At 37.9% G+C, this 26,870-nt stretch overlaps 1 protein-coding gene across 2 annotated transcripts; it reads left to right on the forward strand.

Moving 5' to 3' along the window:
• The first annotated feature begins 13,893 nt into the window (after positions 1 to 13,893).
• Positions 13,894 to 25,925, forward strand: EMC7 (ER membrane protein complex subunit 7). 2 transcript variants are annotated; one of them, XM_027083787.1, is made up of 5 exons: positions 13,894 to 14,214; positions 17,791 to 17,910; positions 21,717 to 21,855; positions 23,148 to 23,228; positions 25,455 to 25,925. In XM_027083787.1, exons 1-5 carry the CDS (start codon positions 13,982 to 13,984, stop codon positions 25,605 to 25,607), a joined length of 726 nt encoding a protein of 241 aa, XP_026939588.1. In that variant the 5' UTR covers positions 13,894 to 13,981; the 3' UTR covers positions 25,608 to 25,925. The 2 variants fall into 2 exon arrangements, with proteins under 2 accessions (XP_026939588.1, XP_026939589.1); XM_027083788.1 differs by lacking the exon at positions 17,791 to 17,910 and having other exon boundaries at positions 13,930 to 14,214; positions 25,455 to 25,616.
• Positions 25,926 to 26,870: the final 945 nt, after the last annotated feature.

Genomic DNA, 26,870 nt, shown 5'->3' on the forward strand with positions numbered 1-26,870 from the left:
AGACAGAAAATAGATTATTGGTTTCCTAGGGAAGGGTTTTGGGGAAGGATTGGGAAATGATAGCTAAAGAGGAAGGATTGGGGGGAGTGGTAATGAAAATGTTCTAAAATTGATTATGCTGATGGACACACCACTATGAATATGCTAAAAGCCACTGAATTGTACACTTTAAATGGGTGAATTTACATAGTATGTGAATTAGATCTCAAATAAAGCTGTTTTTTAAAAAAAAACACTTAGTGGCTTAAAACAAAACTATTTTATTACTCTCACAATTTTGGGAGTCAGGAATCTGGGCAGAGCACAGCAGGAACAGATTATATCTACTCTAACCATGACTGGATCATAAGTGGGGGTGAATCGACTGTCTTGAGTTTGTTGGTATGGCTCAACTGTGATCACATGCAACGGTATGCTGCAACCAGCTTGCACCAACTTCTGGAATAACCAGTTGTGCACATCCCAACTCCACCTTCCCTTCAGTGGCATGACATAATAATTGTCATTGGTCATGGTGAGAGTATTTATACCACAAATATTAGAAAATACTACAAATTAGGATTTCTTAATTTGAGTATTAGAGCTAAGTACAAAGAAAAAATGAAATGGAATGATATCAGAAGCCTCTCTAAAAGAAGCTTGCAATCATTTTGTGCTTTGTTTTTGTTTGTTTGTTTCTACCTAATATTTTAACATAAGAAATAAGTTGTTAATGTGTATCTCTCCCTAAGATGGCAGAATGAAAATTAAGCCTAGAACATTCTCATGTTGCAGTAGGCAGCCTTCTGCCAAACTCTGTCTTAGGTTTTCCATGTGACCTGCTCTTTCAGAAAAGTAAAGGATAGTAGCCTAAGTCAGGAGTACCACAGAGCACCATGAAAAGCCCAGGAATCTATCATTTACTCTTCAAGGACAGCAATTATCATTTTGTTACCGAGTCAAACTTGGGTCTGCTCACCCATGTGCAGTACAGCCAATTTACTGACACCAGATTGTGGTGAAGGAAAGTGCAGCATTTTATTGCAAGGCCAAGCAAGGAGTACCGGCGGCTTGTGCTCAAAACACCCGAACTCCCTGATGGCTTTCAGGGAAGGGTTTTTAGAGACAGGGTGAGGGAGAGGGTTGCAGGATGTGTGACCAGCTTGTGGACATTCTTCTGATTGGTTGGTGGTGAGGTAGACGGGAGTCAACATTATCAACCTTCTAGTTCCAACTGGTCTGGGGTCTACATGCTGGTGGTCAGCATGCAGTTAACTTTTTCCACCTCGTGGGGGTTTCAGTATTCACAAAATATTCTGGATATGGCCCAGAATATTATCCATAGCCCTTGAGGAGGAACTAAAGGTCCTTGACTTTGTTTAATGGCTTAAATATTATTTTGCCTTATTTGACTGTTTCCTTTGTTTCTGCATTTTCTCACTTCTCGGATTAAATTTGCTCTTTGGAACTCAGGGAAGGCCTAGGAGGCTAAAGTTTTTCTACTAACAGGAGGCAGGCAGAGGACATGGAAGCCTCTTTCCCGGGAAGGCCCCATAGGGTCCGATTACTTTAGTTTGAAGGAATCTGGGAAACATGGGCTCTGTACTCAAATTGGCAATTTCAAGCAGTACATACCAAATACCAAATTTGTTCAGATGAAACCTTTATCAACTTACTGTGGATAGAAATTCTTTATGTGCTAATTGGAATAGTCTTATTACTGATGTCAACCAAACTGCTGTGTTCTTCATATTTTACAGTTGATTGGGATAGATGGGCTTGAGAAAGGTAAGGGGTGAACGCATCAACAGCTACAGTGGAAACAAAAATGCCTAACCCCCTTCAGTCTGGCTCAGAATCTGCTCAGATTTAATCACTTCAACTCAATGCTGCAACTGACCTCACTGGACCTTCCTGGCACCTTCACATGATTTTAGTAAATTTGAAAATACTAAGGTAAAGCTTTATGAACCTATTTGGCAAGTTGTCTTTGAGGGAGGAGATAAAGGAAATTACTAAATCTTCTCCCTTATCTTTTGTAGCAAATAGCTAGAGGGATCTTTCTAACATGCAAGAAGATCAAGATTTGAAATACTTCGTAGTTGTCCATTGCCTCAGGATAAAATACTTTGGCTTACTAGGTCCCTCATGTTCTTGGCTTTGCTTTCATCTCCAGCCTCATCTCATCTTGACATCATACCCCCACTGGGGGCCAGTTTTTTCTTCAGCTAGTTCATCTGACACACCCTGCAATTTCAATTCCAAGCTTTCAAACTCGCTGTTCCTTCAGCCAAGAACACTCCTCCCTCCCCCTCTGTTTTTTCCCTCCAACCACCCTCTCCACCTCCTCTGAAAATAACCCTTCCTTGAATCTTTGCTTCTTAGCTTACTCTTCACATTTTTGTTTGTTTGTTTGCACCTTGTGGCTTGGGGGATCTTAGTTCCCCAACCAGGGATTGAACCCAGGCCCTCAGCAGTGAAAGCACAGAGTCCTAACCACTGGACCACTAGGGAATTCCCCCAATTTTTGTTTATGTCGGGTGATCCTCTGTCTGCTTGGAGGGTATTCTGCACTGCTCCTACCATGGTACATAAATATTGATATGATTGGCAATACTTCATTTTATTTACTTTCTTGTCAGTAGCTCTTAGGTAGTATCAGTCTGTTTAACTCACCATTGTATCCTCAGGAACCAGCTCCATGCATCCTAAATAAGAAGTGTGCAATACAAATCTGTTGACTAAATGAGTAAACAGAGGAACAAAGGGCTACTGGGTGTTTTTTACTGAACCAGAATATTCAGATAAGATCCAGGTGTCTGCACTTATCAGTCATCCATTCTTCTTGGCTCTAGCCGCCTAGCCGCCAACTCGCACCTGTTTTTCTATCAGGGACAATTCATTCAGTAACAGAATTCCTGTAACAGGACCCTGCCATGTTGTCATGAACACATCTGCAAACCCTCCTCTGTTACTGCCATTGGGATTTGCTGCCTAACACATGGATCATTAATTGTAAGACTGTATATTTTGTTGCAGAATTAATGTAAAGTGCTTGCTCAATAAGGTACCCAGCACATTACCCTTTACAGTTTCACTGTTTGGTAGATGCGTACTGATAATTAGGATAAAACCCAGGGGACCTCCAGCAGCTCATCCGTATTTCTACTAGTAGATCAGGCACGAATGTTGTTGGTCCCACCCTATCTGTTTCTCCTCTGACCAGTTCCCACACAGGGATGGGAGCAGGGAGCTCAGTAATTCTATTGTCAGCACTATCTACCTATGTTCAGGGACTTCACTGTTAGCTCCTGGGCCTTTTCTGGCCTCACCTCACACCCCCTCCTACCCATGCAAAATCATAGTGTCTGGAAATGAAAAGGTGTTCTTTTAGAAAAAGATTGGGGAGCTTTGAGAACCAGAGTTGGGTAAGTCTGGGATAGGGGAATTGAACTGCTCTATTGGAAATCTAGTTGCTGAAGACTGTCTGAAAATTGTGCATATTCATTTTAATGTAATGGGTCAGAGTACTCCAGCTGAAAGAACAATGATTAATGCTGTTTGCTGATTACTGTTATCAATTTTCTCTCTAGAATTAGGACATAAGCCTCTCACCACTGTAAGATTACTTTATTTTTTGTTTTAGAAAAGCATTCTGAATCTATAAAAATATTGAATCACTATGTTGTACACTTGAAACTAATATAATATTGTAAGTCAACTATACTTCAATTTAAAAAAGAAATTAAATGCTTAATTTAAAAAAAAGACATTCTGGTTTTGAGGGAGAACTTTGGTCTGGGATATAAAATTAGTCTTCCAAATCTTGGATTTCCATAGCTTGTGTCTGCTGTGTGGCCTAGAATATCACACAGGTGGGCATTTTAGGATATTAATTTCTTTCTGTAAAATGATCTCCTTATGTAACTGTAAGGGAGTTTATTTCTAAGTGATACAAACAAATGAAGAATGGAAGGGATCTGATAAAATTACTTTAATATAGAGAAAACATTTGATTGTACTGTGTATAATGGAAACACATGTATGTTTCACCCTTCCCTGGAACAAATATATGGTCACAGAAAGCTCATTAAATTGATTCTATTTCTTATCCTGCATTAATCACAGCAAGGTCACACTGAAATCATCTAGGATTGGTCACCATAATAATAACAGTACTTCCATTTATTGACTAGCTGTCACTTCCATTATCTCATTTAATCCTCATAACAACCCTGTGAGACAAGTACCCTAATCCCTGTTTTTTCCATATGAAGAAATTGAGACTCAGCAGAGTGAAGCCACTCTACCAAGGTCTCACTGTTCGTAATTGAAAGCCAATACTCAATCCCTACTTTGACTCTAAAGCCTGTGTGTGCATTTTTTTTTTTTTTTTTTTTTTCCGGTACGCGGGCCTCTCAGTGGCCTCTCCCGTTGCGGAGCACAGGCTCCGGACGCACAGGCTCAGCGGCCATGGCTCACGGACCCAGCCGCTCCGCGGCATGTGGGATCTTCCCGGACCAGGGCACAAACCCGTGTCCCCTGCATCGGCAGGCAGACTCTCAACCACTGCGCCACCAGGGAAGCCCTGTGTGTGCATTTTTAACCCCTAAAGTGTTTTTTTGTTTGTTTGTTTTTAACTTTATTTTTGGCTGCATTGGGTCTTCTTTGCTGCGTGCAGGCTTTCTCTAGTTGTGGCGAGCGGGGGCTACTCTTTGTTGTGGTGCGCGGGCTTCTCATTGCAGTGGCTTCTCTTGTTACAGAGCACGGGCTCTAGGCGCGCGGGGCTGCAGTAGTTGTGGCGCATGGGCTCAGAGGTTGTGGTTCACGGGCTCTAGAGTGCAGGCTCAGTAGTTGTGGTGCGTGGGCTTAGTTGCTCCGCAGCATGTGGGATCTTCCCGGACCAGGGCTCGAACCCGTGTCCCCTGCATTGGCAGGTGGATTCTTAACCACTGCGCCACCAGGGAAGCACCCCTATGGTGTTGTAAGTGTTGAGTTGGAGCTGGAGAGAAATTAGTATCCTGATATATGGACATAATAATTTCTGCTTCTGGAAATTTGCTAATAATTAATAGCTGCATAGGAAGCATTCTGCTTAAAAGAATAAAGCTCAGCATTTATATTATACTTTGTTGTCTAAGAGCTTTACTAGACTACTTATTTAATGCAAATGCTTTCTCCTGAGATAGGTCAGCAGCTCTCAAACTTGAGGTGCATCAGAATCACCTGGGGAGCTTGTAAACGTGAAAATACCCAGGGTCCCATCCCAGACCCACTAAGTCAGAATCTCTGTGGGTAGGGACTAGGCATCTGTTGTTTAAAAGGCTTCCCAAGTGATTCTGACACACATAGAAGTTTGAAAATCACTGATGTCTGTGAACAGTGGGAAGATTTTTTTAGGAATGATAATTCTCAAGTTTGTAAATTTACTTAGGGCCTCACAATAGTTTGGGAATGGCTAAATTATAACTTATGAATTCCAAACCATCATCCTGTCTAAATTCAGATAATAATTGTTAATTGGCAATGTCTATGTTATGACCTATCATAATGGAACTGATTGTCATCTCATTCTTCTTTTTTCCTGTTTTCTTTTTTCCTGATTGTTTATTAGTGATAATAACTAGCACTCTGTTTTGTATGTGTTGAGTCTTTTTCACTTGGTATGTGAAAGGTATTTCCTGTAACCACTATTAATAAAATCTCAAGCAGTTTAAAACAACAACTGTTCAGACTCCAAATAAAGAATCACAAAATCCCGAGATTAAAGCCATTGTGTACAGCCATATGTTACTTGAATTCTCCTTTACGGCATCTCCACCAAGTGACTAAGTGGCTTATTTCTGCTAGATAGCTGGTTCTTCCTGGGAACAGCCTGTTCTGACTTAGGAAAATTTTCCCTATAATGAAGTGAAATTGATTTTCTCTAGGGCTTCCTACATTGGTCCTAGTTCTAACCCCCTTATCAGAACTTCTTAGTCAAATCAAATCAGCCAAAACAAAACCTTTGGTCAAGAAAGTCACTCCCTGATTGCTATTTTCTGAAAGTTCACAGGATGCCTCTCTGAGACTGTGTTTGTTCCATGGTCAGGTCATCATCTGTCAGACTATTTTCTGTAGAGTTGCACTTACAATTATAGGACTCATTACATTCATTGATTCATATTGGTTTTTTAAAAAAATAACTTTTAGTAATTCTATATATGGGTATTTATTTATTGAAGTATAGTTGATTTACAATGTTGTGTTTTACGTGTACAGCAAAGGGATTCAGTTAAATATATACATATACATATATATACACACATATATATACATATAATTTTTCAGATTCTTTTCCCACATAGGTTATTACAAAATAATGGGTATAGTTCTCTGTGCTATACAGTAGGTCCTTGTTGGTTATCTATTTTATATATAGTAGTTTGTATTGGGGGTATTTAAATATAGAGGCCCATATGACAGGAAAAGAAATGTGATCTTACATTTTGTTAAAGCATTCTAAGTGTTCCATTTTATGTTAATGTCATTAGCATGATATATTAGATGTAGTAGCCAGATTTAAAGTTTAACACGTTGTTTACTTTCTCTGTGAGTTGTTCAGAACCTTCTAAAAACCTGGTAGTTGTTAATACGTCTCTTCTAAACGAGAAATATACTGTACATCAAGTTCCTATGATTCATTTGTTCCTTTGAAGCTCAAAAGAAAAAGAACGTTTGTGTCCTCACTGCCCAAGAACTTCTGATTCTAACATTCCTTCTTTGAGATATACGTTTCCTTTTCACCATCCTTTCCCACAGACCAGAACTTGATCTGGAGCCCAAGAGAAAAACAGCGAATGCGTCACTAACCAGTGGTGCAGTTGCCACCAATGTTAACTTTTAATGGTCTGGATTCAATGAGAGTCAAATACAGGTAGAAGCTAAGATAGTAAGTTAGGTCAGTGTTGGGAAGAGACATTTTCCTAGGACTTCCTTGCTGTAGGTACTCTTGGATATAAAGTCCAAATTTTAGGAGATAAGCAAGACAAATGTTAGTTACTAATATGACCATTCAGATGGGCTGGCCAGGGTGAAAGAAACTTTAATACACTAATCACAGATGGAAACAACACTCTATATTAGCATATACTAGCATAGAAAATCTGCAGTTCAATTACAATTTATGGTAAAGGTTAGCTGTGTCCAAGAGACAGTCCCTTCTCCAATATCCTTTTCCTGGGGCCAGAGTGAGAGGCCAGCATTCTCCTCTATCTCCCCTGATGCGTCCAGACTTTTGTCCTTCCATCATGGATCTTCTTTCCTGAAATTATTGTGATCTCTTTTTGTCACTTTTAACCAACCTATTCAAGATATTTTGCCACCACCTTTTTAGCATCTGGTTCTCTCTAGACTCCTACCATCATTGATGACATTTTCAACATTCAAGTTGATTCTTCAGATGTAAAACAAAGTACAAGAAAAACCATTTTGTCACTTGTATTTATTTTATGAGAGAAGAATATGAACTTATGGACAAGCTCTGACAACCGAAAATTTTACCGTGGGAAACTATACACCTGTTTAGCAAAAAGGGACTGAACGACATTTGAACTATAATAACATGTATCTTATCTTAAAGTCTGAGTTTTGGAAAATTATAGGCAAAAATATATCGATTTGTATCATTAAACTTTCTAGGGTTAATTCCCACACAAACTAACAGATAAAGTGTACTAACAGTAATTTATTATAAGCAAAAAGTAGGATGAGCAACAATTGAAAATTATGACGAACGCACAGCACTGGTAATGTGTTTCAGACAGCATCCCGTCTGAAAATTGCAGGAATTCCAACTATCTGCCTCTGCTCATTAATTGTGGGAGCTCAACAATCTGCCAAGTATTGTATGGCTGCCAGTCTTCCTCATGGAATTCTAATTTAGAATCTATGGTAAACCAAGGCCAACTCATGTATTAGACACAGTAGACACAGTGCCTAGGGCCCAGGATACTCTTAAGAGCCCACAAAGGTCTTAATATCTTTTAAAATAGAAGAAAATAAATAAAACAATAATGATTCCACAATAATGAATCTTCCTGGATTATATCTGTCTTTATACCAATGCAGTCATAAAATAGAATTTAAAATTTTTTTATGGAGGAAGGGGTCTACAAAGGCAAGAGTGCCTAGGGTCCCCTAAAATCATGATAAGGCTCTGTTGTAAAGTCTAATACTCTGCTAACGTTGCTCACGGATCCACATTTTAATGGCTCTTAATAACTCACAAAACATAGCAATTAATGCTATATGAAATTCTACGGAACTGCTTGTCACATAAGAATTAAAGAAAGAACTTGTACTTTCGCATCTGAATTGGAAGATTGTCATAGACAACCCATGAACAGAGGGCCATACTTTGATGATCACAGCTCTCCCCCACACCTTCCTACTCAAAGTGTAGTCCATAGGACAGCAACTTAGGCCCTACTAGGACTTGCTAATCAGAATGTGCATTTTACAAATCCTCAGGTGATATGTATGCATGGGAAAATTGAGAAGCACAGTCAGTTTTAGAAGACTCTGTACCTAGGAAATATTCTGCTTTCTAATAGGGAGGACTTCTCCAAAAGTAATACAATTGAGTTTAAAAAAAAAAATCCTTAATCAACAGCTCTACCCATCAAAAATGAGTAGTTTAGATTTTACAAGAAGCAGAGAAATCATCCAGAAAATGTGGAAGATGGTCAAAAAAGACAGTAATAAAACTCTTAGAAGAAAACACAAGGGAAAAGCTTCATGACATTGGATTAGGCAACGGTTTCTTAGAGATAACACCAAACGAAAGTAAAAATAAACAAATTGGACCACATGTAAATTAAAATCTTTTGTAATACATCAAAGGACACTATCAACAGAATGAAAAGGGAACTCATGGAATGGGAGAAAATATTTGTAAGTCATATATCTGATAAGGAGTTAATATCCAGTTATATGAAGAACTCCTACAACTCAACAACAAAAGAACAAGTCTCTTGAAAAATGGGCAAGGGATTTGAAAAACTTTTCTCCAGAGAAGATATGCAGATGGCTAACAAGCACTTGAAAAGATATTCAACATCACTAGTTGTCTTAGTCCCGCTATAACAAAGTTGCACAGACTGGGTAGCTTATAAACAACAGAAATTTATTTCTCACAGTTCTGGAGACTGGTTAGTCCAAGATCAAGGCACCAGCATGGTCTTGCTCTGAGGCAGTCCTGCTTCCTGGTTCATAGATTGGCCATCTTCTCACTGAGTCTTCACATGGGGGGAAGGGTTAGAGATCTCTGTGGGGTGTCTGTTGTAAGTACATTAATCCCATTCATGATGGCTCTATCCTCATGGCCAGATCACCTCCCAAAGGCCCCACCTCCTAATACCATCACCTTTGGGAGTTAGGATTTCAACATATGAATTTTGAGGTGACATTAACATACAGACCATAGCACTAGTCAAATCAAAACCACAATGAGATACTGCTTTTCATCTACTAGGATGGCTATTTAAAACAACAACAACAAAACAGAAAATAAGTGTTGTGGAGGATGCAGAGAAACTGGAACTTTTGTGCATTGCTAATGGGAATGTAAAATGATGCAGCTGCTAGGGAAAACAGTATTGTGCTTATTCAAAAAATTAAACGTATAATTACCATATAATCCATCAATCCTACTTCTGGGTATGTACTCAGAAGAAGTGAAAGCAGGGACTTGAATACATATTTGTACACCCATGTTCACGGCACCACTATTCACAATAGCTAAAAGGTGGAAGCAATCCAAAAGCCCATCAACAGTTGGATTAAAAAGAAATGTAGTACATAAATACAATGGAATATTATTCAGTCTTAAAAAGGAAGAAAATTATGACATACTACAATAAGGATGAACCTTGAGGACATTATACGACGTAAAATAAGCCAGTCACAAAAGACATATACTGTATGATTTCACTTACGTGAGCTATCTAGAGTAGTCAAATTCATAGAAACTGAAGGTAAAATGGTAGTTCCCGAGGCTTGGGCCTGAGGAAATGGGGAATTATTTGATTGATTATTATAGAGTTTTCAGTTTTGCATGTTCAAAAAGTTCTGGAGATTGGTTGCACAACAATGTAAATAATACACTTAACACTACTGAACTGTACAATTAAAAATGGTTAAGATGGACTTCTTCGGCAGTGAAGTGGTTAAGAATCCGCCTGCCAATGCAGGGAACATGAGTTCGAGCCCTGGTCCAGGAAGATCCCACATGCCGCGGAGCAACTAAGCCTGTGTGCCACAACTACTGAGCCTGTGCTTTAGAGTCCGTGAGCCACAACTACTGAGCCCACGTGCTACAGCTACTGAAGCCTGCGCGCCTAGAGCCCGTGCTCCACAACAAGAGAAGCCACTGCAATGAGAAGCCCGCACACTGCATCGAAGACCAAATGTGGCCAAAAATAAGTAAATATATTTTTAAAAAATGGTTAAGATGGTAACTTTTATATTATTGTATTTTACCACAATTATTTTTTAAAAAGGCAGTTAGACTCAAATCAAGGCATGAAGACTATCCAACTTTCAGGCTTATTATGCACAGATGTAAATAGAAGGCTACTGCTTTGTAAGGGCTGGCACGTGAGGCAGGCAACACAGAGGAGGCACCAGGTAGACTTTGGGATGACTTGTTTGAGCCTAGAGTTCAACTACCGTTACTTCTCAGGTACTGTGACTGGTCTTGGAGCCAATCCCTTAGCCTTGGTTCCTGTGGTGCATTGAACATTCCTACGCTGCAGCCACAAGCCAGTGGGAAGTGGGTCTACCAGGCCTGAAGAACCCAAAAGCACAGAGGGCAGTAAGTGTTACATAACACCTTTATTCTAACACTTTGGCTTCTTTTTCACTATTGTTCAAATACACTAACTAGCAGTATGTATATTTTAGCATTGACAAAACACTTTTGCTAGAACATCATGGGATGTTTAAATTTTTGCCTCTTTGCCTTTGCTTAATATTAAAGATGATTGTTTTCTCCTCATGTTTATAAATTGTTTAGCGTATCTTCACACTTCCCTACTTTATTTTACTTATTTTTTCACAGAATTTGGTAGAAGGGATGAGAATTTAGGGTAAAACAAGAAAAGTGAAATCTTTCCATTGTAATTTATTTTTGTAGGACATTAAGGCAAGTTAGATGCCTCTTGAACTCCATCTAAGTCCATTTCAGAAGGCTTCCATAGGGAACTTGAGAAAGCCAAACCTCGGGTCCTAGTGGATGATAGGCATTTTTAAATTGGCTCCAGTTTACTTGAGTGAAAAAGATTAGCTTATCTACTTGAAGTAAATGAGGTTTGAAAACTCAAAGGGCAAAAATCACTTAAAGTAAGTAGCAGGGTATTTGGGGATTACCACAGCTAAAGTTTCCCAAGCATTCAGGTAGTATTACTCTATTTTTAAAAATAAACCCACTGACTTAAATATAAGCAAAGCAGCTAAGGGTATGATCCCCATTACTTTGTCATCACACCTTATAACCTACTATGACAGCCAAAGTGTGAAGAATAGTTTGAAAAGCACTGTGACACTGAGAGATGCTGACAAGCAGAATACTGAGATGGGGAAAAAAGATCAAAATCATCACCAAAGATGCCACTTTAAGTGATCATCAAAACTCTAGATAAGAATGGCAACTGTTTTTTGGCTGATTCAAATTTTAAGAGTTCAAAGTAAATACTATTATATATAGTTTAGCAATTTTAGCTTCTTTTATTTTTAAAAATAGCTTTATATTTCAATAATTTATATATTTATAATATATTTATGATTATAAAAATATTTCAAAAAATCAGACACATAACTCTTTGAAAAAGAAAAGAAAGATTACCTGTAAAACCCAGAGTCAACCTCAGTTGGTATAATCCAACATTTATAAAAATTCCTTGTGTGGTTTTTTTGAGTGTTGTCTCTGTCCCTATCCTTGCTCACCCCCTTGCGGCCATGATATGAAGAAGCCAAGAACCAGGGAGCAAAAAAGGAAGAGAAAGCAAAAATCCTGAATGATAAACTGATCACCTCTCAGTTTAACAATATTTTCCATAATTAAGATAACTAGGTCTGCCTGAAATCCACATGGGTCAGGACCTTTGAGGAAATAGATGGAAGACTTAAATGGTGATTGTAAATTATTCCTTCATTAAACTTTCTTGGAAGTATGGGCATTGGTAAGGGAAACTGAAAGGGATGTCCTACTCATACTTCCTATTGGCTGAACCCAACTGGAAGCACTCAGAGGGCAAAGGAACCAAGCTTTTGCAGTCCTTCAAGGTCCAGCCTTCCAGGGCACAATGCAGAGTGAAGGGTAGAAAGTGGATTTGACTGGGCAAACAGAGCAAGTCCAGTACAAAATCTTTCTAAAATATTTCATTATAATTATAGTTTCTTTCATAAGGCACGAGTCCAAGGGCTACTTTATGGAATAACTCTTGTATAATTTGGAGCTGAATATCTATGCAATTCCTGTGGTTTACCTGGAAAACACGAGAGATAACAGAATTTCACACCACCTGAAAACATTACTTAGGCTTCTCTCCTCCATCTAACGCCTCTGCGGAGGTATAAGCCTGGCAATTGAGGGGTCAAATCAGTGGATACTTTTGTATTAGAATGACTATAAGGTAGGGGCAGAAAGAGAAAGGCAGAAATGGGGATACAGAGGGTTCAGTTCCTGTGTGCTGCTGGTCCTCTCCCACCATTTGCCCCACAGAAAAAGTAAACTTCCCAGCTTCTACCTGGAGTATTAAGACCAACACTGATGACCTGTTAGTCAAACTGAACGTGTGCCTTAGACACCAGCAAAGCAGTGTCACCAAAAATATGTGAAAGAAAATAAGAAAAATTTGGGATGAAGCTATTTCTATTTCTGTATATTTGTATCATTTTAGAAAAGTGAAATTTAACTTTATAATTTAGCATAGTTTTGACGGTTGGTGTTGATGGGGAGGGTTGTAGCACATGATCTTTTTTAGAGCATCCCTCCTCCTTCCAAAGATTAAATGTGAAGAAGTGGCCATCTTCAGAAGACTCGGGGAAAGTACCCCTAAAGCAGCAGATGCCGACGCTCAGAAGAGAGTATGGGGTGGTCCCCGAGGGCTGCGTCACTACCCCACGCCAGGGGTTCAGAGTCCTCGGCTCTTTTATCTTTTTTCAATTTTTGGTTACTCCTCTCTGGGAAGCTAACTCTAAGAGTGGCAATGTCTAAGGCCACCAGAAACCCTGGTCAAGCCACTTTCCTTTCTATCATCAAGAAATTTAAGGATTGGAGCAGATGTTCTCTGAAATCTTGGCTTAGCCCTCTTGATCAACATTGGCAGGTTCCCCCCACTCATCTGTTATCACGGTAAAGCATTCAAAACTGGACGAATGGTGGATTATAGATAAATAAATGCAGATAAATGTCCTCCAACTCCTTCCCTTTTCACCAGACGCAGCCCTTAGTAAACAGTTTACGTATTTTTCCAGCTATTTTTCTATGCAGAAGTGGTATCTCCTTCAAACACTCAAGCGGGAGGCTTTTCATCTTATACGTCTTGGGGAATCTAGAAGCTTTTTAAACGCTCTCTTCCAGACTTGTTTCTACCTAAGTCGGCGCCTCGTTTGCAAACGCTACTTAAGATCCTCGTTCCTCTCGGTTTTAATCATCTTTCACTCGCGTGAGGTCCTCAGCCCCCGGCGGCCACAGCAACACACACTTCACTTTCTCCTTGTGGGCGGCCCCCTTAAGCGGCACTCTTCACACCGCACTCCAACCTGGAGCGCGCGGAGGTATCCGCAACTCTTCCGCCACGCAAGTGGATTAGCTAAGACTCCTGCGCTCGGGTTTGAGCCCACAGCTGGTGCCCGAACCCGGCGCGCAGGGATGACGACATCAGCCTGCGGAGACGGCGACGGCGAGAGACGGGGAGGGCTTCCGGGGCTCCCGGCCTAACCGCCGAGAGCTGCAGTCATGGCGGCCGCAGTGTGGGGCTTCTTTTCCTTCCTTCTGCTGATGCTCTCAAGGGATGCCCAGAGCTCGGAGGTGTCTGGGGCTACCTCCGAGGGCTCAGGAGGGAGTGGGGTCAGTATCGGAGATCGCTTCAAGATTGAGGGGCGTGCGGTTGTTCCTGGTGTGAAGCCCCAGGACTGGATCTCGGCGGCCCGAGTGCTGGTAGACGGAGAGGAGCACGTCGGCTTTCTTAAGTGAGCATCCTGAGGGCAGCGCGAAAGTGGTTGGGTTGGGAGCCGGGAGGGAATTCCCCATAGTGGAGCTGAGTGTCAAGACCTGACGACGTCGCTGTCCGAGGGTGACCCTTGCGAGGCAGTCGACGCTTTCCCCTTCCCGGTCCCGTACCTCAGAAATGAGGATGGCTGGCGCTCGTCCCAGGGCCGGAGCAGTGGAGTCGGTTATCTTCAACTCCATTTTGGCCCTGAATGGGGACGACCACTCCTGGGCCCTGGGCACAGATGGACCCCTTATTTGTCTTTTGCTGAATTCTTTCTTTTGCATCTCATCTGGTTTCCCTGGAATCTGGCCCCTTTTTGCATCCATTTCAGTCTTTTGGTAGCTTCATGTTGTGTAGAAAGATACTAAGCAAGTGGGAATTCTCAAAGCCCACAGGGCTTTTCGTGATGACACAGACTGGGAGGCTAATGTTGCTGCTTCTAAAATTAATGGGCCCTGAAGTCCCTAATCAAAGCACCTTTTTTGCCTGGAGGTGAGATTGTTCTTCTTTTTTACACTTGAATTCATCGAGGGATTTGCGACATCACTATTGTCATTTATGTGAGACTCCACAGTGCTTGCTTACTCCCTTCTGTCCTTTCTAGCTGTTAGTAGAAATAGGATTTGAGCCTATATTAAAAGACGTGGTAGATTTATTAGCAGTCCAGTTCTGCAGCAGCCTGCTTTTCAGATGTCTAGGCACAAGTATAATGTTTTAAATCTTTCAATTGCTGCTTGGAAAGTGAAACTTTGAACTGAAAATTCATTTGGTAAAGGAAGCGTTTCTCTGGTAGGTTTGTATACCAGCAAGTGGTATCTGAAAACCAGACAATTTAAGTGTGGACATTTAATTCTAAATCTGTTTTGGAAATATTCAGAGTATCCAGGTGCCTTTGAATGAGAATTTCAACCTCAGATTAATAAATAGTGACAAGCTTACAATCATTTTTAAAGTGCTGTATGTTATTACAAATATGGCATTAGGGCATTCTTTAAGTTTTACCCTAATAAATGAACTTTTAATAATAAAACTCATTAAGCTTTAGAAAATTAGCCATAATTAACCATTTGACCTCTTTTTTTTCTTCTGCAGTATACAGTTTTTTAAAATAAACATTTATTATTTTTATTTGAAAATAATATATATGTGATATGTCTATTGAAGAAAATGTAAACAAAGTAGAGATAACAAGCCTTAGCATTTTATTGTATCTCTTTGGAATCACATGACCTACGTTTTTAATAGTAATATACAATATACAGTGCTTTGTAACCTGCTTTTTTTCATTTAATATTTTGTGAGCAGCTTCTGATACCATTTCATGTTATTTCATTTCATGTTATTTCATTTGTATGTAGAAAGGTTAATTGAGAATTAATATGAAGAGCTTATGGTGGCAACCTTTTTGGAAGAGGGATAGGTAATTTGTCTTGTACCTGTTATGCATAAGTAACATGCAATTTTGACTATGTTTATGCTTATTGGAGGTGGCTTGGGACTTGGCTAAATGGACATCAGGGGAGTTTCAACTGAGGACTCCCATGCCACTTCTTGCTCTCATCACTGTGTATGTAAACCATAATTTATTTATCTAGTCCTCTGTTTGGGGGCACTTAGGTAGTTTTCAGTTTTTTGAAATTATGTGCTATGCATTATGTACTATACGTAAGATTACATACTATAATTTTTTGAACTTTTTCTTATGGAAAATTACAGACATACACTAAAATAAACAGAATAGCTTAGGAACCCATCACAATTTACTGTTTGATTTTATATCTCCTCTGCACCTCATTAATTTCTTTCTGGAATATTTTAATATGATGATCTTAAACATAATATAATTTCACTTGTAAAAACACTACTATGTATCTCTGAAAGATAAGGACTTAAAAAAAAACCCCACAGTACCGTTATGGATTTGACAAAAGAAATGATAATGCCATAATATCATCTAATACCCAGTCCATTTTTATGCTTTCCCACTTATCTCAGAAATAGTTTTATGTGATTGTTCTTTCAAATCAGGGTCCAACAAGGTCAGTGTATTGTAGAGTACATTTTAAAAGCCAAGTTTTAAAATTTCATTATACAATGTCTATGTTATCTTTTAAAGCAAAATATTTACCTTAGGAGGAAAAATATATTTGCTTTTTCTTTACGCCATTAGTTCTGCTATTATTTGTGTTGTGCTGGAATTAATGCTCTTTTTTCTGGACCTAGGAAAATGTTTTGAAATTCATTAAGTTAGGATCCCATCAAGAAACTGAATAATTAGAATAATTCAAGGAAAGTTTAATGAAAGGATTAACCAGGGTAGTCATGGTGTAGGGAAACAACCAGATTATGCAGTACTCCAGAGTTTACAACCTCAAGGCTATTGTCACCTCTAAGCCTGAAAGGAGGCGGGGAAGTAAAGGTTACTGGAACCTAGAAAAGAGGAAAGAACTGCCTTGAAAGGAGCTGTGTCCCTTGACAAAGCCAGTTAGGGGCCTCTCACGGGAGAGAGCTGGTGGGGGAAAGTATACTAAGCTCATTTTCTTCCCTTCCTGCTGTGGGGAGAGACAGGTGGAGAATGATCTGAAGGGCAAATAGAAGACATCCAGCTCAGGAAGAAGTTAACTTGATGTTTGCACTTTGATTCTGTTTCAGCTCAGTGTGTACTTTGAAGTAGTAAGGAACTTTTTCCTCTTACTTTTTAGTAAACATTGTGGATGTGACAGAATCAGCTATTCCTTTAACTGTGAAAGAGCCTAATGATTTAAGGAGCAATATTTTAACATTATTGTGAGACTGGCAATTCTCTGATAAAGTCAATCCCTTTAGAACCATTTGTTCTCCTGAAACAGAAACTTCTTTTTCCTCGGAATGGCAGTTTCTCATTAGCAAAACAAATTAATTTTGGTCTGTGAACATGAAATTATCAGTTCTTGATGGGGTGGTTTTCTAAGTCTAGAAGTTTAGAAGAAAGCAGTAAGGAAAAGGTGGATGGTTTTAACTACATAAACATTTTAAATTTCTACATACCCAAAAAGAAGTAACCAAGGTAGATGGGAACTATTTGTAACAAGTGGAACAAACAGTACTTAATTACCTTTTCCGTAAAAAAGAAAAAAAGGAAAGAAAACAAAATGCAAATTAAACCTAGGAAAAAAGGCCATTTTTAATTAAGAAATTGTTGGAGGGGATCTGCAAAATTGGACCCCTAAACTTGTAGGAATGACATATATTATTCATTCCCTTGAATAAAGACATGGCTTTAGAATTGGACCTGTGCTCCTGTCACCTGTCACTCTATTTCACAGAAGGAATAGAAGTACTTTCTATGTCTCTGTGGAATGGTCTGGGGCATTTTCAGAACTCGTGCAGTGTTAATTATGGAAGCTGAAATGTGGGACAACTCTTGCCAGTTTGGGGTTTTTTTTTTTTTGCTAATTACTCTGACTGTCGTTTTGGGAGGTGTTGGTTTGGGAGTTAACAGATGGTTTAAAACATAAGAAAAGAATAAGCTATTGATCAGAAGTGACTAAATATGATAATTTCATTGTTCCAGGACAGATGGGAGTTTTGTGGTTCATGATATACCTTCTGGATCTTATGTAGTGGAAGTTATTTCTCCAGCTTACAGGTTTGATCCTGTCCGAGTAGATATCACTTCAAAAGGCAAAATGAGGTGAGGACAACTGATTTAATTTTTACCAAAGGCTAGGCTACTGAATACCTCATTATATATATTCCTTTTAGAATTTATAGTTAAGGTTGGAAAGTTTCCTATTTAAACTATAGGTATTCCTTAAAATATTTAAAACATCCTTATATTGTTCTAATCTGAGCATTGATAATATTGTACAGTTGAACTTTCTCCTGCTCTGGCTTAATATTTATTTTAAAGCTGCTAATATGATTATATAGAGAAGAGGTAAGGTTACTTACTATAGGAGCAAAAGCACTGTGAAAGTTTTAATTGAAATGTGATTATTAAAGTTGGAAATAATATAAATTTTCTAAGTTGAAAATACTCATCATTGGGATATTTTGATGATACCTCTTAGTATATTTGATAGGATGTTGATCTAGAAATTTCTATAGTTTTTCCTGTCTGGAACATTTAGTGTGCAATGGAAATTTAGTATTTCTTTGGAAAACGGTAGATTACATCATGGAGTTTACTTCAAAGTGAGGATCATAATAAAAAAAAGAGAAGTACAGTATTAGAGGCTGGAAGACTAGGGAAAAGTTTCAGAAGTTCTAAGTAGATGAACACATGCTTTGAAGTCGAGGTGAAAAGAATTTTGGACTAATTCAGGCTCTGATCCTGTAATACCACAAACCCATTTGAAGTTAGAATCAGTTGTGTAGATGTCCACAGTGTTCAGATTCAGCCTTATGCTCTTATAACCCCAATTTATTTATTTGTTATTAGTCTCATGCCAATTGTGCTCTCTTTAGTCTAATCTGACCAGGAAGTATAGGAAGCAGTTTTCTTGCTTGCTTTATTGAGGTGTAATTGACAAATACCAAACAATTTTAAATGGTAATGTCTCTTCTTTGTTTGAGCTATCACAGAATTACTTCATGTTGCAGTAATAACGAAGAGGTCATGCAAAGGCAAAAATAATTTGGGGGTTAGAGGAGCTGTATTTTACTACTGACCTTTTCGTTATGTGCCTAGCATATTTAGGTTGATTTGTAGAGACCCCAAATTGAGCTGACATAAGAGAGATGTTCGGTTAGTACTGTAATATTTATATTTGAGTTAGTGTTTACTCCTAAAATGCTTTCCCTCTTCCTTTGTTTTTTTTTGGTCATTGAAAGTTTTTAAAGCGTAATGTGTAAATATGCTATAATTAAAATAGTGAGTCATATATTGAGCTGTGTCATCCTTTAATATCAGCTGCATATTAGTCCAGTGAAGTCAGCTCCTGTTGACAGAGTTTTCTTTTTCCTCTTTTAGGATGTGTAGTGAACAGAGATGGTTATTCTGTGGTAATTTAAATTCTTGATATTATTACGAAACCAATACTGTGATGCTACTAAAAACACGTTCTTTAGAAACAAACTACTTTCCCCTCTATTTTTGAAATTAAATTGTCTCAGAATATTATACTTTGTCCAAATGCTAATATTTCTTGCTATTGGCTGTTGAGAGCAAGGTGGAGCATGAATTAACGGTAATACCTTGCAAATATGTTTATAAATATTTTTGATGTAATAAATGGATTGTTTCAAAGTAACTGAACCACATTAGCTATTGACTTTCTCATGTCTTTTTAGAGGCATAAAAGTTTTTAAAAATATATGTATAAAACTCTAGTATGTTAAAATCTAAACTGTAAAGGACTTACCATGACTTTTTATGTATTTTAGAATTGCAAGCTTGGAGATGGGGGTGGTTTGTAGATTTACCATATGAACTTTATATAGGTTTAAAAGTTTTTTAGAAATACTGAAAATACTGGGAGTTCCTTGGGGTACAGTGGTTAGGACTCTGCACTTTCATTGCTGTGGGCCCGGGTTCAATCCCTGGTTGGGGAGCTAAGATCCCACAAGCCACGTGGCCTGGCTCAAAAAAACAAAACAAACAGAACTGAATACTGGAGGGAATGAAAGTTGTTAAAGGGGGATACTTGTCGATTAAAAACTATAATTTATTTTTATTTATTCTTTTTACTTTGAATTTTGAATAAAGTAGTCTAAGCAATTAGTTTTCTAAATATAAAGTTTTATTTGCTTTTTCACTTTGGGTAAAGAGTACTTCCTGCTTTAGTATTTAAGGACTGGTTGCAGCAGTTGGATTCATGTTCTCAGATCCATCCCTGATGATTGGATGCCTGAAGCATAGGTAAAAAAAACAAGGCCCTTATCATTTTAATAATTGGGGAGCACAGAGTAGAGAACAAAGAGGGATCCATATAAGATACTAATATTCTTGACCAATATTTTGTATTCTTGACCAATATTTTGCATAAGTTAGTTTCAAATATATGTGAGACTTACATTTCTGACATTTTGTCAGAATGAAAAATTTTAGAAATGCTGGGTAAAGCATGATAAACATTTCCTTTTAAATGTATAGCTCCCAAAAAAGTAGGGGAAATCCTCAGAGGATAAACTGTAAACTACTTTCCTACCTGGGGGTTTTGTTATTCTCTCACCAAAAGCCTTAGATTTTATTAGCAGTGTGTAGGTGGGAGGCAAGCCTTGGGCATGCTTGGAGTCAGAATTAGATCTAAGACTTGGTTCCCCCTTTGACCCTTGGCCTGAAATCCAAAAGATCAGATTCCCTGGCTTTTGGAGGGAAAAATCTATCCTGAAAATTGATAGTCACACCCTCATTGAAATTTGGATATGAATTTGTTCTTGCATGATCCAGAAACTTCCAATCTGAACAATTAATAAGATGGCCCCTGGTCATAATCCCCCACTCCTGGCAGAGACAAATGCATAACTCTCTGTCCCAGTCCCATGCAAAAATAAAGTCTACTTAACTTATAAAATACCCAAGAAAACAATGTATGTGGAGTCAGCAGATGAATCAGACCTCTGAGAACTCTAGTTAGTAGGCTTATTGGATATAGACTATAAAATTGTTTAAAGTATATTTAAAATGCTTTAAACAAATAAAAGAAATGCTTTTACCATAATATCAAAATAAGCCATAGATATTTGAAAAAAGAATAAAATTGAACTTTTACAAAACTCAGTGGATGTGCTAAGCAACTGAACAGAGGTTTGATGAGCTGGAAGACAGATCAGAAAAATTACCCAGAAAGTAATACAGATTAAAGGAAAGGACACTGTGAAAGTGAGAATTTAACAAGATGTGGAGTAAAGAATGAAAAGGTCTAACATGTGTCTAATAGAAGTTCCAGAAGGAAATGGTAGAAAAAATAGGGGAGGCAATTTTCAAAAAGTAAACTGGAATATGTCTGAACATGGCTGATTAAAATTACTGGCATGTCTGGTAAAAATGTAATGTTACCTATGGCACCGTTGCAGGACTTTCTTAAGTCATTAAGTTTTTCTTGCAAAATACCCTTTAAAATTTGGTGTACTCAACAATGCATGTTTCAGACAATCAAAAAAATTCCAGCATTTTTGTATATTTATAACAAAATAAATTTATTATTAAATAGAATCAAAGAGCTTTAGAGCTAGAAGAATTCCAGGAGAACTTCTGATATAACCAGAAAAGTTAAGAACTTAAGATCACAGGCCTAGGTAATAACAGAGCTATAGCTAGAAACTAGGTCTCTTGATTCCAAATCTAGTGTTCTCCCTCTACATTTTGCTAAGTATTTTAGACATACAGATAAAGCTACTTTGATCAGATTTTCAAGATCAAAAGTTTAGATGCCAAAGCATTTTGGAAAAAGCTAAAGGTAATTATAAGGCATTGCTAATATATTATAAGCATTTCTTTTAACTAGTAATGCTTTTAGTAGGATTACTGATGCTTTTTTCATGTTGCTTTATCAGAGCGAGATATGTGAATTACATCAAAACATCAGAAGTGGTCAGACTGCCCTATCCTCTCCAAATGAAATCTTCAGGCCCACCTTCTTACTTTATTAAAAGGGAATCTTGGGGTTGGACAGACTTTCTGATGAACCCAATGGTATGTATCAGGCTACAATAAAGTATCTTTACTAATCTGTAATTTGCTTCCAGGCAGTTGAAAAATTCTAACCCCTGTGAAAGGAAAGCTAGAGTCAGATTGTTGGATCAAAGGATTACTGTGAACAGTTCATGAATTTCATGAAAATAGTAGCTTTGGGAATACATAATGAAAAAGATAGTAGTGAGAATGGCACAGTAGATTTGACATTGAAATATGCAGCAGAAATTAGATAAGTACTTACGTTTAAAATTAAAATAGAGTAAGAGTATGTGGTAAGTCACACACGGAGCTAGCTATCTCATCCTTCATACTACCTGAATGTTAGTCCATTGGTGAATGTGCCATCAGTTAATAAATTTCCCCTCTTGATGGCACAAGTAAGGTTTTTACAAAGGCTTTTTTTGTGTGTGTGTTATGAACAGAGAAGTTATTCTGTAGTAATTTAAGTACTTGGTATTTTCATGAAACGATTTTATGGTGTCCACTAATATAAAATACTAATAGCATATTTAGAAACAGCTTGACTTTTTTTTCTTTGCTGTTTTTGAAAGTTGAATTATTACCTTAGAATTATCTAAATGTTGATCATATTTCTTGCTGATAGCTATTTAGAACACAAATAGGGATGTTTCAGGCTGTACCTCCTTTGAGAGGAATAAATTAATACCTGGAATCTGCAGTTAGGCATAAAGAGGCAGGAGGGTAGAGTGGATGGGTGAAGTTAGCAATGAGACTCCAAAGCTAATTGAGAAATATCTTCCATGTTCTCATTTCTGAAATTCCGTGGGAACATGCAGTGGCAGAAACTCCTAGGTCATTTTTTAAAACTTGTCTGCTATAGTAGTTGCCTAGTGGTATATTGTACATTAGAGGGGGGATGTGGTGTTTTCTCCAAGAACCACAAGTCATCTGGAAAGACTTGTGGATCCAACTGGCCATCAGGATCACCAATCTCAATGCCAGACTGCAGACTGAAGAAAGTGAATGAATAGTTCAGTTTGCAAACTATTTGTGTTAGATAAAACTCTAAACTGCAAAATGATAGGTAGCACAGACGTGAAGCAAGGTGTCTATATAAAGTCCACACACTTATAGGTAAGACTCTTATATTACAACAGTCAGATACTGAGGAGCACCTTGCTGTCACCAGGGCTTGTTCAGTAGAATTGAAGTGGTGGCTGCTAGTTTTATTCTGTTTACAATATTTAATTCCATCATTGGTTGTTAAGTGCAGATGTTGTTCTGCAGTTAAGTAGGAAAAACATTTTCTGAATTTTTTTCTTTCACAGGTTATGATGATGGTTCTTCCATTATTGATATTTGTGCTTCTGCCCAAAGTGGTCAACACAAGTGATCCTGACATGAGGCGGGTAAGATGACTGAACCATGTTCTGATGCCTGGTCTGTCCGTTGTGGCTGAATGGCTTGGGTTTGTTCAGCCTTATCCTAATTACCAAGCCAAATTCATCTACAGGTTGTGTTGATACAGTATTATGTTCCTGGCATTTAATTAATTGTTTCCACTGGACCAGATAAATTCAGTTGGTTCTGCCTGATAAAAGCCTGGGTCTTTTCATATAGTTAAAACATTCTGGTTAGTACTTGCCTCTTTGCACCTCGCTTGTTTAATAATTGAAAAGCATAATAATTCTGGTATACCTAATCCAAATATTTTGCAAAATGGTAGCTTCTTATAATCTATCTTTACTTTACAAAACTCTTCAAAGTACACATTTAGTTTATGTGTTCAGACACACAGAAGAAATTCGGATAGACCAAGGGAGAAAAATAGAATAGTGGTTTTCAAACTCTCTACCGCAAGATCATACTGTTTGGCAAAGGGGAGAGGAGTTGCCAAGTAAGATGCTTCAAATTTTTAGTGCCACCACTTTGTCTCTTTTAAATATTTGCTTCCGTATAAAATCTTCAGAATTAAAAGAAAAAAATTATCTATTCTTCCACCCAAAAACCATCAACAAATATCTCCTGAATTCCAGGTTTTTCTGTTGTATTTAATATATATGTATTTACACTTTATTCATCACTGAATAAACATTTATTAATCAATTTTTAGGTTCTGGATACAGGGGATACAAAAATGGATTATATGTCCTCCCTGTTGTCAACAAGCTCATAGTCCAGTTAAATGTAGGAAGTAGAATGGATTTATAAAGCACTCTTCTTGCCATCAGAGGATTGTGTTTGTGTGTATGTGCGCATGTGTGGGTTTAAGTGGAAAAATAAGATACACATAAATAAAAAATGTTTGCTGAGGTACTAGGTGATTAAGTTCTGTAGAAGGTAAGACACTTATCCCAAGCTGGAATGGCAGAAAAAGCTTCATGAAAAAAGAAAACTTTATGATGTTTCAAAATGTATTATTGCTAAATTTTGGCATCTTTGCCTCAGTGTTGGTCAGAAAGTGTACATCCTATATCCTTGTATCTGTTCAGGCAGTTAACTCTGTGGTATCAATAGAAGGAAACATTAGAAGTCACATTGGATTAAAAATTCATTTCTTGCAAAATGCTTTGCATATATAGTAAGCAGTGTAAAAAGTTGTTCATTCAAGAGCTTCAGAATTGAACAGCTTCAAAAATAGAGTTGATGATATATTTTTGCGGGGACTCAACACCTGTTATATTTAAAATAAACATTTAATTCTTGATTACTAGGGCATGTTAACATAATGTTTCTTTCCTGGCCATATTTGTAAAGGTGCTTTCTCCCTGAAAACTCATGTATATATTCTACATTTGGGGAGAAAGCCCAAGCTAATAATTGAACAAAAAATTCAATTTTAAGTAATAGATAATAGAATATTTGCTATTTTTTTTCATGTCCGAACTAATACAATTTTAAGTTCACTTTTGGAATGTCACATATAATTCAAATGAAGCAGACATTACATTAATATTGTCAAAAATGGAACAGTACTTTATAGATTGTTGGCTCAGTAAGGGGGAGGACAAGAACCTCAAAATAAAAGTGCCATGTCCTTAGGTCCTGCCAGTGACTGTTTGTAACATTTTAACATTGGTGTTGCTTGCTTTAGATGCTGTAACTGAGGTCACCCAAGTCATACAGTATTCATAGATTTACTACTAAGGCCCTTAAGAATCAAGTCTTGGAAATGCTACAGTTACCTTCCAGACTTTTCTGATAACTTGATACATGGTTAAAGATTGATGTTCTGGTTATATGCACCTAGAAAAAACATGAGTTTAAGAAAACACTTGTTAAAACAATAAGAAAGCATTCTGATCAGAAAACAAAATAAGGTGGCAGGAATATGATCACATATGTCCATTATCCGAGAAAATGCCCTTTATTTTTATATATATATATATATATATTCGGCTATATAAGCCAAATCAAACCCCAGGCAACACTTATCGGACATTTACTAAGGGTTGAAATGCTTAGTGATATAAAGGAGGCATGAAACATGGTTTCTGAAATGCTGTTGGGTATGACATTACATCATTGCTCAGAACCAGTACCTTTTACCTGTTCTATTTCTCTCCTCCTTCCTTAAGGGAAGTGTTGTTAAATGACATGTGCCTTTCATATCATTGTGCTTTGTCTTCCCACAGGAGATGGAGCAGTCAATGAATATGCTGAATTCCAATCATGAATTGCCTGATGTTTCTGAGTTCATGACAAGACTCTTCTCTTCAAAATCATCTGGCAAATCTAGCAGTGGCAGCAGTAAAACAGGCAAAAGTGGGGCTGGCAAAAGGAGGTAGTCAGGCAAGCCAGAGATGGCATTTGCACAAGCATGGCAACACTGGGTGACATCCAAGTCTTGAGGGAGAACCGTGTGAAGCAACTACTGTAAACTTGAGTCATCCTTAAAGTTGATCTCGTATAACTGTTGTATGTGATAACTCTTCAGCACATGTTTTGTATTTGGTACACAAGAAAACCCAGCTTTCATCCTTTGTCTGTATGAGGTCAATATTGATGTCACTGAATTAATTCCAGTGTCCTATAGAAAATGACATTAATAAATTATATGAAGTACTATACATTATGTATATTAAAGTAAGTCTTAATCCAGAGATAAAATTATCTTGTCATTTTTTTTCCACTTAATGTTTCCTTTATTTCTGACAATTTTCTTCTATCTTTCATTATCTAAGGCTTGAAATTGATTTTTCCTATTTAAAAAGAAGTGGTTGATATTTTTAGAGCAGCATGCACTGTGGGTTTTTGTGTAACTAGACCTTTCAAAATTCTTAGTCCTGCCCTGCCATTTAAGATTCCCTGATATTTGAAGTAGAACCACATGTTCCTGATGTAGTTTTAATTTTTATTATTACAGTTAGTTTCAGAGTGTGGATATATGAATTAGGATAGGTGTTACCAATTTTTAAATTCTGGTTACCATCTCTGGTTTCGTTTTACAATTATTGAATATCAGCTATGTGCTGTGATTCAAGGTAAGATACAGAGATGGATAGTATCCAGTGCCTGTCCTCCGTAGAGCTTATTATGTAGGGAGGAAGCACAAATAATAACAGGGAGTGAATGGCCAGGGGAAAGAAGTGCAGCAGTAGGAGAGCCTTGTAGAGTCTGAGGATGGAAAATCAACCTTAGAGCTCCATATTGTAATGTTGGTAGTATAGCAGAGGTAGCTTATAAATCCCCTCATCTTCCCCACTATTGATTCTCAGAGGTGTTGGAATATCCAATCAGGATATCTCATATATCAGGAGTGTCTCAAAACCTTTTTATTTCAGTAAGTTACAACACCTTTTCTTTTGGATTTTGGTTGGTTTTTTTTTTTAGCAATCTTTTAAATATTTATTTATTTATTTATTGGCTGCGTTGTGTCTTCGTTGCTGCACACAGGCTTTCTCTAGTTGCCGCGAGCGGGGGCTACTCTTCGTTGTGGTGCGCAGGCTTCTCATTGCGGTGGCTTCTCTTGTTGTGGAGCACAGGCTCACGGGCTCTAGAGTGCAGGCTCAGTAGTTGTGGCGCACGGGCTTTGTTGCTCCGCAGCATGT

This window comes from Aethalodelphis obliquidens, unplaced genomic scaffold (assembly GCF_003676395.1).
Source record: "Aethalodelphis obliquidens isolate GAN/ISIS:26980383/991018 unplaced genomic scaffold, ASM367639v1 scaffold51, whole genome shotgun sequence".
NCBI lineage: Eukaryota > Metazoa > Chordata > Mammalia > Artiodactyla > Delphinidae > Aethalodelphis > Aethalodelphis obliquidens.

Excerpts from the sequence above, each read along its gene's own strand:
- EMC7 (XM_027083787.1), top strand. The coding sequence starts at position 13,982 with ATGGCGGCCGCAGTGTGGGGCTTCTTTTCCTTCCTTCTGCTGATGCTC. Across the intron at positions 17,911-21,716 it reads ACTTCAAAAGGCAAAATGAG|AGCGAGATATGTGAATTACA; the intron begins GTGAGGACAACT and ends TTGCTTTATCAG. Across the intron at positions 21,856-23,147 it reads ACTTTCTGATGAACCCAATG|GTTATGATGATGGTTCTTCC; the intron begins GTATGTATCAGG and ends TTTCTTTCACAG.